At 38.7% G+C, this 13,764-nt stretch overlaps 1 protein-coding gene across 1 annotated transcript; it reads right to left on the bottom strand.

Moving 5' to 3' along the window:
* Positions 1-10,647: 10,647 nt before the first annotated feature.
* On the bottom strand, positions 10,648-11,610 carry LOC101657776 (olfactory receptor 8D1-like). The gene has a single exon (XM_004714224.2). It carries the CDS (start codon positions 11,605-11,607, stop codon positions 10,648-10,650), a length of 960 nt encoding a protein of 319 aa, XP_004714281.1. The 5' UTR covers positions 11,608-11,610.
* Positions 11,611-13,764: the final 2,154 nt, after the last annotated feature.

Here is a 13,764-nt window from a genome sequence, read left to right as displayed (position 1 = left end):
ATTTCAAAGAGCACACAGAGATTATGAGAATGGTTTAGAAAGTAGTGAGTTAATGGTGGTGTGATCATTTGGAATGGGATCACTAGAATGATTGCAGAGCTTGAAGAATGTAATCAGTGTCTTTGAATTGTTAATCTAGGAATTGTTACAATTTTGTATCATTTGCTCTGTATATTTTAAAGAAAAATATGAATTAGTATCTATATAAACAAAACAAACACAAAACAAATAAACAATAATGCTATTACTAATAAAATAGATTTAAGATAATCAGAAGATTTGAAGATAAAATTATGATAAACAAATTTTAAGTAAGCCTTATGAAAAGCATCACAAGATTCTTAAGTTTAAAGAATATTCAATGTTAAACTTATAACAATGAGACTTATACCTGGTGGTGTGGAAGGTTATGTATTGGGCCCCTAACCACAAGTTCAACAGTCAACACCAGTTGCTCCATGGGAGAAAGAAGAGGATTTCCACTCCTATACAATTTTACAGCCATGAAAATCCATAGGGAGAGTTCTACCTTGACCTATAGAATTGCTGTGAGCCAGAATTGACACATAGGTAGTGAACTATTAATAAATAGTAACACACTCAGAGGAGGTTCAAGAAGGTGCCCAGGTAAGGAACCCATACAGGAAGCCCTGGTGTGTCTGGTGTCCGGGAAGTTAAGTGAGAGTATTCTGCTGTGTAGAAAAATCTTCATGCAGACCTGAGGGGTCCACCCTGTCCAGGAGGTGGCTCTACACCTCATCTACTTTGTACCAAGCCTGAGAGGTCTGAGTCCATATACCAGGGATTTCCTGCCAGCTGTGAGACTTTTGTGCACCTCAGTTGCCATCTGCCAGTGCCCCCAGCCCCAGCCTGGTGCTACCCCAGGAACTGGACAGCTATCATGTTGAGCTCAACAAAGCCACGAACAGACCACCACATAGCAACTGTCTACTCATGCCTCCCACCTGGGGAAGATGTGCCATTGCCTCTCTCCACGAGGCTAGGTGGCAATTTTGCCTCCAAGCTCTGATATCTCCCCACAGCCCCCCGGGGGCCCAGGGCCTAACCCACAGACAGTTTGAAAACCTGAAGCTGGGGGTACCTAGCATCAGTACCTGGGTCACATCCTCCCCATTTCAGTCATGTCTCCCATGTAATTGGGGCACAGTTCCCACCACTTCCAGGGCATCTAAGCTAATCACAGCCCTAGCCACTCCCTGTCCACATGGAGTGGCACCCACACTTCCCACTCACCATTTCCCTGGCATTGCAGCTTCTAGCAGCTCCCTCCTATCTCAGCCAGCCTGTCCTTGCAGGCCCACTGCAATTAGCCACCTTGCTGGAGCCACAGATTGTTTCAGATAATGTCCTTGCAGGCCAACCACAGGCGCCACCTTGGCCAGAGCAACAGATTGTCGCTGCTGGGTCTTTGTAGGTCCACCAAAAGAACCACCTTGGTCAGAGCCACAGATCATCAAGGTTCAGAAGCTCCCAGGCTCAACAAAAGCATTACCTTGGCTAGCCCCCCGGATCATCGAGGCCAGGTCCTTGCAGCCCCACTGCACATGCCACCTCAGCCAACACCACAGATAGTCATGGACTGGGTCCCTGGAGGCCTGCTCAGTGAATGCTAAGCCCACAGGGCCTTGGATAGGTGTAGCCTGGGTCTCTCCAAGCTCATGGATCATTGATTCCCTGGCTTCTCCCAGCCCACACAGTGAGTGGAAAAATGGAGAGTACATCCCTGGCCCAGAGGGCATCTTTTCCACAAATGTAGCCTAGCTCTGGAACCCAGGGGACCAACGACCCAGTTCTGGGAACTCTCCAGCACATTCCGGCCTTACCACCTTAGACCCCAACAGGGCCATCACCTTCCCATTGGCACCCTATAACCCTATCACTGTACTGGGAGTTAACCACAATTGAAACTGAGTTCCCCACTGGTGCTAGAAACCTCCCATCACTGTTGACCACTGAGTCACCATGGCACCTGCCTGCAGCAGCCTGGCCCACTTCCACAGTAGACCACAGGTAACTCTTGAAAACACCATTGCCAGCCACACAAAGAACGCAGGGCCCCTTGATCTCACAGAAATATGGTGCCAATCTCTTCAAAATCATCACATAAACAACAGCACACCAAACCACTCCCAACACCACAACAGCATACCCACCACTTCCACACCACAACAGCAGAGCTAACAACACTCATAGAAAAATCTGACGTAGATATGCCACAAAAAGAAATTTTCAGAAGGCTGCTTGGAGTGCTACAGGAGATGAGAGAAGCTATACAGACTAAGGATGCAACGAAAGAGGAGACAAATTCCACGATAGAGGTGATGAAGTCCATGCACCAAAGGGGAATACAGGAGCTAATGGATGAAGTAGCAGAAGCTGCACACAAGATCATGGATCTCATGAACAGACTAGAGGAGGCTGAGAACCATATAAGTAATCTCTAAGACATTCAGACAGATCTAAATAAATCAGAAAGACAATCAAATAAGATAATAAAAGAGATCAATGACAGATGCTATGAAGAAGAACAACATCAAAATTATTGGTCAAACAGACGAGACACAGCAAAGAAGTTGACATCTAAATTAACAGGGAAATTTCTGGAAGAACACTTCCCCACCTTAATGAATGAGAATCAGTTACTCATACAGGAAGCAGAGAGGACACCAATTAGATTAAAACCTCAGGAAAAACTCATGAAGGCATATAATAGTTAAAGTATCCAATTTCAAGGAAAAAGAGAAATTCCTAAGAGCAGCAAGAGAAAGGAACACAATCACATACAATGGCTGTCAGATGAGAATATGCTCAGACCTAGCAACAGAAACCATGAAGAGAAGGAGAAAGTGAAGTAACATCTTTGAAAATCTGAAAGGAAAAACACTACCCCAAGAATCCTCTACTCTGCCAAATTATTTCTTAAGATGAAAGGATAGATAAGGATCTTTAAGGACAAGGAAAAACTTAAAGAATATGCTGCAAGACACCCAACCCTGCAGAAGATCCTTGCTAACTCATTATGGCCAGAAGACCAACATCCACCAAGTACAAACCGGAGAACACCCAACTCCAATCAGAAGCCAACAAGCCAATAACAACCACCAAGAGAGAATAGCCTCAGAGGGAAAAGAAGGCAATAAAGGAGCCCCTACAAGGACACAGCACAGTGGTAAGGATGATAGGAAAACACCAAAAACAAAAGGCATGACATGACAGCAATGAATCCACAGATTATGATAATAACTCTAAATGTCAACGACCTTAACTCCCACACTAAAGTAAAAAGGCTTGCAGACGAGCTTGCAAAACATAACCAATCCATCTGTTGCCTGCAGGAAACACATCTTAAGCTCAAAGACAGGAATAAACTAAGAATAAAAGGCTGGCAGAAGATATAAAAGGCAAATGGCACCTCATAAAAAGCAGGAGTCGGAATTCAAATCTCAGACAAAATTGATCTCAATGTTCAAACCATAAAAAGAGATAAGGAAGGGTACTATCTAGTGCACAAAGGATCACTTTACCAGGAACTAGTAAATAAGGAATATATATGTGCCAAATGAGAGACCCGTGAAATTTGTCAATATATTCAAAACATGAAAAAAGATATCTCACAGATTCAACAATTATAGTAGGTCACTTTAATACACCACTTTCAGAGAAAAATCATTGGGAAGGAAGCTCAGCAAAGAAACTATAGACCTAAACACTACAATTAGGCAACTAGATCTGATAGATATCTTTAGAGCTTTTCATCCAAATGCAAAATAAATTCACATCCTTCTCAAGTACACATGGCTCATTTTCTAAAATAGACCACAGGCTGGGATACAAATCAAGCCTGAGTAAATTCAAACACATAGAGATTACTCAGACATACTTGTCAGGTCACCAATCATAAACCTGGAGATCAATCAAAGGACAGCCAGAAAAACAAGGACAAACAATTGGAGGATCATTAGCAATCTTCTGCGACATGAGTGGGTACTGACCCAGATTAGAGGGGAGACAGAAAGCTTTTGGAAGCTAATGAGAATGAGAATACACAATATCAAAACTTATGGGATATGGTGAAAGCCATTATCAGAGGTAGCTTGATAGCAATAAGGGCATATATGAAAAAGGGAGAGAGATTTATGATGGAAATGCCCTCACAAAACCTGCAGCAACTAGACAGAGTCAATAGAACTATCCCTCCAATAGCAAAAGAAAAGAAGTAATAAAAATCAGGGCAGAGTTGAACCACTGGGAAGACAAAAGAATGATGCAGATTAATGCAACAAAATTGGATTCTATAAAAGGATCAACAGAATCGACAGACCACTGGCAAACCTAACCAAAGAAAGAAAATAGCAAACAATAGCCAGGATAGGAATGAAATAGGGGGAATCACAACCGAGCCTACTGAGATTAAAAGGATAATCAAAAAGTACTCTAATGAATTCAACAATGTGGAAGACATATACAATTGGAAAAACAATCCCTCTTTGTACTATCCCAAATGGAGGTGAAGGACCTAAACAAACCCATAGCATAAGAAGAAATAGATATGGGTATCAAGAAGCTACCAACTAAAAAAGCTCCTGGACCAGATGGTTCACTGGAGAACTCTACAGACATTCAGGGAAGAGCTGACACCGATCCTCCACAAAGTATTCCAGAGTGTAGAAAAGGATGGCAAACTCCCAAACTCATTTTATGAAGCCAGTATAACTTTGATACCCAAACAACACAAGGATCTCACAGGAATAGGAAGCTATAGACCGATATTTCTAGTGAAAATACCTGCAAAAATCTTTAACAAAATATTGGGCGATAGAATACAAATATATATATATATAAAACATAACATATTATCCACCAGGATCAGATAGGATTCATCCCAGGGGTACAGGGATGGTTTAACATCAGAAAATCCATCAATATTGTACACCACATTGATAAGAAAAAATATAAGAATCTCATGATAATATATATAGATGCAGAAAAAGCACTTGACAACGTCCAACATGCATTCCTAATTAAGACACTCAAGAGGATAGAAATGGAAGGTCAATTCCTCAAGTTAATATAAGCTATCTACAAAAAGATGACAGCTAACATCATAGTCAATGGAGAAAAGATGAAATCAATCCCACTGAAAAGGTGATCAAACAAAGATGTCCCTTGTTCCCACTTCTATTCAATCTTGTACTGGAGGTCCTAGCTAACAACATAAGACAATGGAAGGACATCAAAGGTATCCAAATGGGAGAGGAGGAGGTGAAATTATCATTATTTGCAGACAGCATGATTCCATATATTGAAAGGCCCAAAAGCTCAACAAGCGGAGTACTGACAACAATAGAGGAATATAGAAGAGTGGAAGGATATAAGATAAGTAAACAGAAGGTTGATTGGTTTGCTATATACATTGGCCAAGACCATGGAAGAGGAGATCAAGAAGGCAGTACGCTTCACAATAGGCAAGAATAAATAGAAATATCTAAGGATTTTATTTAACCAAAAGACAAAAAAAAAGACCTATACACAGAAAACTATAAGACACTATTACTGGAAATCAAAAGTGCCCTCTACAAATGGAGTAATATGCCATGCTCATGGATCAGAAGACTCAATATAGTAAATATATCTATCTTTCTCAGGGCCATTAGTAAGTTTAGTGCTATGCTGATTCAAATATCAACAACCTTCTTCAAAGAATTGGAAAAGCTGACCTCCAATTTCATATGGAGAGGGAAGAAGCCCACAATTAGCAGAGAACTCCTCAAGAAGAAGGACAAAGTTGGAGGACTTGCTTTACCTGACTTTGACACCTACTACACAGCCACAGTGGTCAAAACAGCATGGTACTGGCATAACGACAGAAACGAGACTAATGGAAAAGAACAGAAAACCCAGAAATAAAACCATCAGCATATAGAAAACTGATCTTTGACAAGGACGCCAAAAACATCAAGGGGGAGAGAGACACTCTATTTAAGTGGTGCTGGAAACAATGCAAATCTACATAGAAAAATTATGTCTAGCTCATCCCAGGCACAAGAACAAACTCAAGGTGGATCATGGACATAGAAGTAAACCCCAAACCATTAGGACCATTAGCAAATGAATCAGTACAAACCTAAGAACATTGGCCCAGGGAATACAAAGGCTAACTGCAATAGGGCAGGGTACACACACAGAGGAACCTGAAATCGACAAGTGGGATTTACTAAGGATAAAACACCAGGGTGAATAAAAAGACTTTACCAAGAGCTTAACAAAGCAACCCACAGACTGGAAGAGGATTTTTAGCAACGGCACAACAGACAAAGGGCTTATTACAAAAATCTACCATACTTTCCTTGCCTGCAAAAGGAGAACAGCAGTTAGCCCTCGAAGAAGTGGGCAAATGAACTGAAAAGAAGTTTCACTATTGTATGGCCAAGAAACATATGACAAAATGTTCCTGCTTATTAGCCATCAGAGAAATTCCTTGAGATTGATGGTCTTCTGTCTCTCAACTTACACTTAAGATCTTTCTGGCTTTCCTTTTAATGCTTAATACATATAAATACTGTTGTTTTATGTGGAGATGACTTCCTATAAAATGCTGCAAAAATTCTGACCTCAGCATCGTTTTTGTCTGTTGAGCAGAAAAGGATCTTTTCTTCTCCTTCTCCTCCTTCTTTTTAAAGAAACCTTTACTAAGAAGACTGCCATACTTAGAAAATCGGACTACAGATATCCAGTGTTATTAGAGACATGCTTAAACACACCTTGTCTAAACCATAAACTGGAATTCTATTTGTAAGGTAGTTGAGAGGTGCCAGAAACCAAATCAGTCGAATTAGAACAAACAGACTTTATTAGGGAGGGAAAAAAAAAACCCAGCCTGGGCGAAATCCCACAGTCCACAACGTCCGGGCTTGGGAAGTCACACTGCAGGCTACAGGGCTGTTGCTTATAGGGACAGATATGTCCGGATTTCTGGAATGTAAGGTGTCTTCCTGATTTCAGGTGTGTTCATGCCCGGTGCAGAGTGGTGGGCAAGAATAAAGCGGGCACTGAGCCAAACGGGCTGTGCTGGGTGCAGAGTGGAGGGTTGAGAGCAAAGTGAGCACTGAGCCAAACAGGCCGTGCCAGTGCCGGGTGCAGAGCGGCAGGTCGAGAACAAAGCAGGCCATTAGCCAGCTCTGGTCAGCTCCGCAGGGGTGTGTGGGAGATTCAAGGCCACTTGCTGCTAGTTGTTTCAGCCAGCTCTGGTCAGCTACGCATAGGTGGGGAAGACTCAAGGTCACTTGCTGCTAGAAGCCAGCCTGGTATTGATCCGGCCATACACTATTGGCAAAACTTTTTGGCTTACTCTCCCATGTAGTATTAGGAAATGTATCAAACTGTTTTCTAAGATGATTTGCCATGTTATATTGCCACCAGAAAATGCAAGTGAGTCTCATTTACCCCAGGCATTTGTCAACCCTTATAATTATGAGATTTTAAAAGTGTATCCTTTTTAATGAACGTGTGATAATTATATGAATAATTAATATTTGCAGATTTCACAATTTATTTAATAAGGTTATAAGTAAAACATGGGTTAACTTTCACAATTTTAAAACTAGATGGAAATCAATAAAGTAAATGGAAAAAGCATAGTAGGAAACAATACAAATAAGAAATTAATAAAATTGTATATATAAAACAATGTATATAATAAAATTATATTTTACTGGAAAAATTTAATAAAACAGATAAATGTATGTCTTATTTAATCAAGGTACAAGTGCCTACAAGTATATATCATGATAAATGAGAAACAAAAATGAATAATTGAAATAGAATAAAGGAAAGAAAATCATATAAATATTTTGGAAATCTTTGCATGAAAAAAAACTCCTAACATTTTTCAAAATGGATAATATCCCAGGACAGTAGATTTTACCAAAATGCTTCCATCAGAGATTAATTAAACTACAATATCCATCAAGGATTAAAGTTAGTAAGAATTTATGTTACAGAAAAATGACAGGTTCAGATGACTTCAAAGGGCAATTGACCCATAGCTTCAAAGACAAAGTAATGCCAACCTTTATTTTATATTTCATAGAAGAAAAATAAGAAAAGATGACTGCATTATTTTATTAACTCTTTATTAAGACCTCTTTGTTAATAGAAGCAGCCCTTTTGTCCCCATTTATAACAATTAATCACGTCTAACATGGAATAGGCTCCCTTAAGATAGCTCCTTGTAAGACACTGCTGATGCTCCTCAACGCTCATTCCCACTACTGTGCCTTTCTTCTCGACCTAAAACTCTCTCCAAAGAATGTCCCAAAAAGAGAGATACAAATAAGACCAATGACATGGTACACTCCACTCCAAAACAACTGAATGATTTTTCTAATTTATATATAAAGAAATACTTGGGATATAATTGAAAATGAATATTGATGATATAGAATAATGATGGGAATAACTTAAAGTTAAATATGCTCAGTATTATTTATATGGCCCATCAAGCAGGGATTCCAGATTAATGTTTTAGCGCAAAAGGTTAGACAAAGAGTTTGTGTGATCCACAAACATATACCACAAAGCAATCACACTAATTAAAGTTGAAATGCAAGGAAAGCCTTGTTTTACTGATGAGGAAACTAAACACGTTGGAACATTTGAAAGGTAGAGTTCATTTGCCAAAAAAGACCATATTTACCATAAATGCAAAGAATACATTTAGGTTATTACTACATCCTTGAAAAACCACCAGATCACTCTACTCAGTGCCTCCGATATTACAGTAGGAACTGCTTCCACTAGATTGGTGAAATTAAGAGCCATGGAAATAACTGGATTCCAAATGGTAGGCACCAGGTGGCAACATAGATTCACCAAAGCCAAGGTGGAGGTGTTTAGCATAATGAACAGCAATCAGAATAGTGTGACTCACAAAGACATATGGTGTTGGCTGTTGATCCTGCTGTACCTAGAAATGAAAATGATGGAAAGTCTACCAAATTCTTAATTGAGCTATATCAATTACGCATAAAAATGACTAAACAGGAATGAGTGACTGATCATAATAGAAAGTCATGACCTCTCAATCAATTCCCAGACATCAGCCAATTTACAGTCTGAAAACCATTTAATTGAAGAGAACACAGGGTCTCTTGGAGGTGGGACACCACTATATTCCCAAGAAGGTATACTGGCTTCTCCAAATCATCTAAAAAGAGACCCACTGCCTTTACACTGGACAGCAGGCAAAAGGAAACAATCAGGCTTATGGAATTATTGGACACTGTCTGAACTAACAATAATTCCAAGGGACCCAAAACATCACTGTGGCACGCCATTCAGAGCAGGGGCTTATGGAGTTCAGCTCAACAGTGCCTTGGATCATGTTCACCTCACAGTGCATCCAGTGAGTCCATGAATCAATATTCTATTTTTTCACTAATTCCACATTGCTTAATTGGCATATACATGCTCAGCAACTGGCTGGATTCCTATATTGGTTCTCTGGCCCATGAAATGAGGATTATTTAGAGAAAAAGACAAGTAGATAACATTTTCTACCCCGGAATATTATACACCAAAATACCACATTCTTAGCAGGATTGTAGATTGTTGGCACTGTTAAAGGATTGAACAATGGTAGGATGCTGATTCCCATCATATGCTTATATGTCCAGAATAAAGAAGAGATATGCCTTGAAGGATGACATAGGAAATTGAACAAGAGAATGTGATGTACAGAAGAGATTCATTTAGGCTAATAACCTAAAAGTATACCATAGTCTTAGCATATTGAGATTGTCAATATGTCATTTAAGCAGTTAAGCTTTTGAATGGCAGAATCATCAACTGTTTACAAATTTGGTAGTAGATGGAGATTTCGTTTTGAAAATGGCTTCACAGATGCACCGTCTTCTTTAGATTATACTATCAATAGCGTACTCAGTTACACTATCAAGAGTATTCAATCTTCATTCAGTTTTGTGAAGGTTCATTAATTAGGGAATTTGTTTTAAAGACATGTTATATTGCAAAAATTCCTAAGAAAGATCCATCAAAAAGGGTTCAAATTAGCCAAGTATGCATTTATCTTTTAAGTTACGTTTAAGTTCTAGGCTTCAGGTGATTATTTTCTGTCACAACCAAGTCTTATATCACTTACTTTTAGCATCATCTATCCTATTATTAAAGAAAAAAGGAATGACTGTTATGTATCCTAAACTAGCTATCTATGTAATCTATCTGTTTCTATATACATATCTATCTATATCTATCTATCTATCTATCTATCTATCTATCTATCTATCTGTCTATCTATATATATACATTTATAACACACACGTGTGCACACACTACCCATGTTTTTCTTAATGGGGGAAATGTAATATAATCCTGACTCAACTGAATATATATTTTCAATAAATATACCTAGGCCTCATCAAAGACTTACTGAATCATAATATCTACTATAGTTTTCTCAGGATGTTCATGTGTGTATGTGCAATGAGACTCCAATAAAATTGTAACTGATAGTCATGATCAAATGATTGATAATGGGGTATTAATTTTAAGAAACAGAAAATCCAATACTTTTAGGAAAAATAATGAAGGAGACTGTTAATGTGACCCTTACTGGTTCTGATTACTAACCTGGGGTTGTCTAAACTTCATACCCATGACTTTCTTGAGGATAGTTTTTACATCCCTATTCCTCAAGCTGTAAATTAAGGGGTTCAACATAGGAATCACTGTGGTATAGAACACAGAAGCCACCTTCTCCTGGGTCATACTGCTACTGGCTTCCGGCTTAAAATACATAAATACGATAGATCCATAGAAAATCCCAACGGCTGTAAGATGAGAGCCACAAGTACCAAAAGCTTTGGACCTGCCCTCCGCTGATGGGATTCGAAGGATGTTGTTGAGTATAAAAATATAGGAGATGATGATGGACACAGTTGTTGCTAACACATTGAAACCGCCTACAACCATCAACAAAAGCTCGTTGATGTATGTACTAGTGCACGAGAGCTTTAAAAGAGGAATTACGTCACAAAAGTAATGACGTATGACATTGTCCTCGCAGAAGGAAAGTTTAGTCATGTAGATAGTTTGAACCACAGCTCCTAAAAAAGCCATAATATAGACGCCAATGACGAGCACATTGCAGACCTTTGGGGACACAGTGACATTATAAAGCAGAGGACTACAGATAGCAACATACCTATCATATGCCATGGCAGTTAGCATATAGCATTCAGCAATAGCAAAAAAACAAAAGAAAAAAAGCTGAGTCATACATCCATTGTAAGAAATAACATTTTGCCCCCACAAAAAGTTCTCCAGGAGTTTCGGGGTAATAACTGAGGAGTAAAAGAAATCTATGCATGACAAATTACTGAGGAAAAAGTACATGGGAGATTGGAGCTTGGGACTGAAAGTGATGAGGAGGATCATCCCCAGGTTCCCCACTACAGTGACCCCATAGATTCCCTGGAACAGCAGGAAGAGAGGCAGCTGCAGTTCTGGTTTCCGGGTCAATCCCTCGAGGACAAACTCCGTTATGGAGGAACCATTTTGCGTGACCATGGTCTTCAGAAAAGTAGGGCTGTAAAACTAAGAAAAATAGAAATTACAAGAAATAACAAAGAATTTCACCAAAAAAATTCACATTTCTCCATTATTCACTTAAGAATAATTTTATCTGTTTTGTAACAATATCCCAAGTTCTCTCCAAGATATAACAATACAAACACTGGCCATCAAGCTAAAATTTGTTGTTGTTGTGTACATCAGGTTGAATCCAACTCATAACAGTGCTATACGGCAGAGTAGAATTGCCATCAAAAGCTGTGCGCTTTGTAGAACATATTATGTTGTCAGGTGTTTCTCCCATGGAAGCATGGGTGGGTTTCAGCCACTGACCTTCGTGATTGCAGTTGAGTACTTACCTGTTACACCACCAGGGCCCCTTACTATAGTTCAAATGTGGTCACTAAAAAGATGGTAATTTGCATATTTCATGTCAAGATTGTGTTATTTTCATTCAAAGACCTTAATAGGCTATTGAAAAACAAAGAGAATGTGATCTTTATCAGTAAGACAAAGATGTCAGTGATAGTTTAATCCTCAGAATTTTATGCAAGTCTGCAACAAAGAGCAACAGTAGTATGGTTTGAACTCAATGCCTAAAGCTCAATATTTTATCCTCAAAAAGTTAATTTCAGGTTAAGTGTTGGATCTTCTCTGTACTGTGGGTTTTCGTTGTCTGCAGTTTCACAGTAGTGCTCAAGAAGAAAAAGACAATGGATATCTTATGATCAAGCTTCTTTGTCTTTAAAGGAAAAACAGGGGTCACGATACTCTAAAGTAAGATGTTTATCAACTTAATGCTAGCGTTTTTTATCCAAATGAGTTAGTACTCCATTGTATTTGATTTTTCTTTGTTGGACAGGTTTTGGGAGTTCTGGTGAGAGCACTATAGGGAAGGGATTCTATATGAAGGAAAAGAAGAAAAATAATTTCCTACAATCTTCATTCCTACATGCTCACGACCCCATTTCCCTAATTGCTTGCCCACAGCTTCAATTGTCTTAAGAATTAGTGACATAAACTAGGGTCCAACATGTTTTATGAATTCAATTTGTATTCTCTCTAATTACATTTGACTATAAATGCTTTGCAAATTTATATTCAGAATTTGTGTACTTACTTGAATTCTACCAGGAGTGGAAGAGGTGTTGCTTCTATTAGAGTTAAGTTTTCTCTTTTGTAATGTGATATCAATTCACATAGTTTCAGGGGAAACATTACCTCTTCAAAATTGATGATATTGGTTACAGAATGATGCTATTAAAAGGTAACACCAAGAAATCAAACCACAACTATTGAAAATGAAGAAAAAATATAGCCATTCCTATAATTTCTAAAGTTCTCTTCCTGCTTCAGCTGGCCAATTCATTGTGTGACATTTAGAAAGTCACTTCATCTTTCTTAGTCTATAAAATGGTGTTGGAATGAAGATCTTGAATTTCTATTACAACTCCAATATTTAAGACCTTTCTGATTCTACTTTGTAAGAGCAATAACAACCTCTTTTTCCACCTCCAGTTCCTCAGAAGACTTTTAGAAGCAAGGGAATACTTTGATTTGTTGTGCATAGGTCTATGAACTCTATGGAGATGAAAGAATACAATATTCTCCAAGGACAAATCCAAGGGAGACCCTCAGAGGTGAAATTCCCTCCAGAAGAAATAAAGCAATTACCGAGTTATCTTCGTTCACAGAATAATGGTACTCCCATAATATCTGCATTTTTAATATTGAAAATGAATATTGGGTCTTGCTATTTGGAAGGAGAAAACTTCATGCAGTAGTAGAGAAAGGATCCCATCTTAGAAACAGACAGGCAGCATTTGGTGGGGGTGTCCTCCCTCACTTCAAAGAGCACAGGTCTCAGAAATGATCTCTGTTGGAGCATAGTAACTTTTGTTTTAGATTTCTAAGTCTTTGTGCTGTAACTAAGGTCAATTAAAAACTGTTCTCTTGGAATATCTAAAAAAAATTCTTACAGTTTTATTGATGACCTAAAGAGTTAGATTAATATCCCTCCTAATATAATCATTAATGATTTTGATGAGGTTATTCACGGGCTGAGGGCTCTTATCCACATTTATAAGCTCCTACTTTTTTCCCCAAATGCAGAAGAATACATTGGAAATTGATTGTAGTCAGTTACAGGTAGTC

Source organism: Echinops telfairi, unplaced genomic scaffold (genome assembly GCF_000313985.2).
Source record: "Echinops telfairi isolate 266 unplaced genomic scaffold, ASM31398v2 ScPeMD7_5592;HRSCAF=6446, whole genome shotgun sequence".
In the NCBI taxonomy this organism is placed as follows: domain Eukaryota; kingdom Metazoa; phylum Chordata; class Mammalia; order Afrosoricida; family Tenrecidae; genus Echinops; species Echinops telfairi.
The sequence above is the reverse complement of the archived record's forward strand: the minus strand, read 5'-3'. Positions and strand labels throughout refer to the sequence as shown.

Bases quoted from the DNA above. Each gene is read 5' to 3' on its own strand.
- LOC101657776 (XM_004714224.2), bottom strand. From the start codon at position 11,607: ATGGTCACGCAAAATGGTTCCTCCATAACGGAGTTTGTCCTCGAGGGA.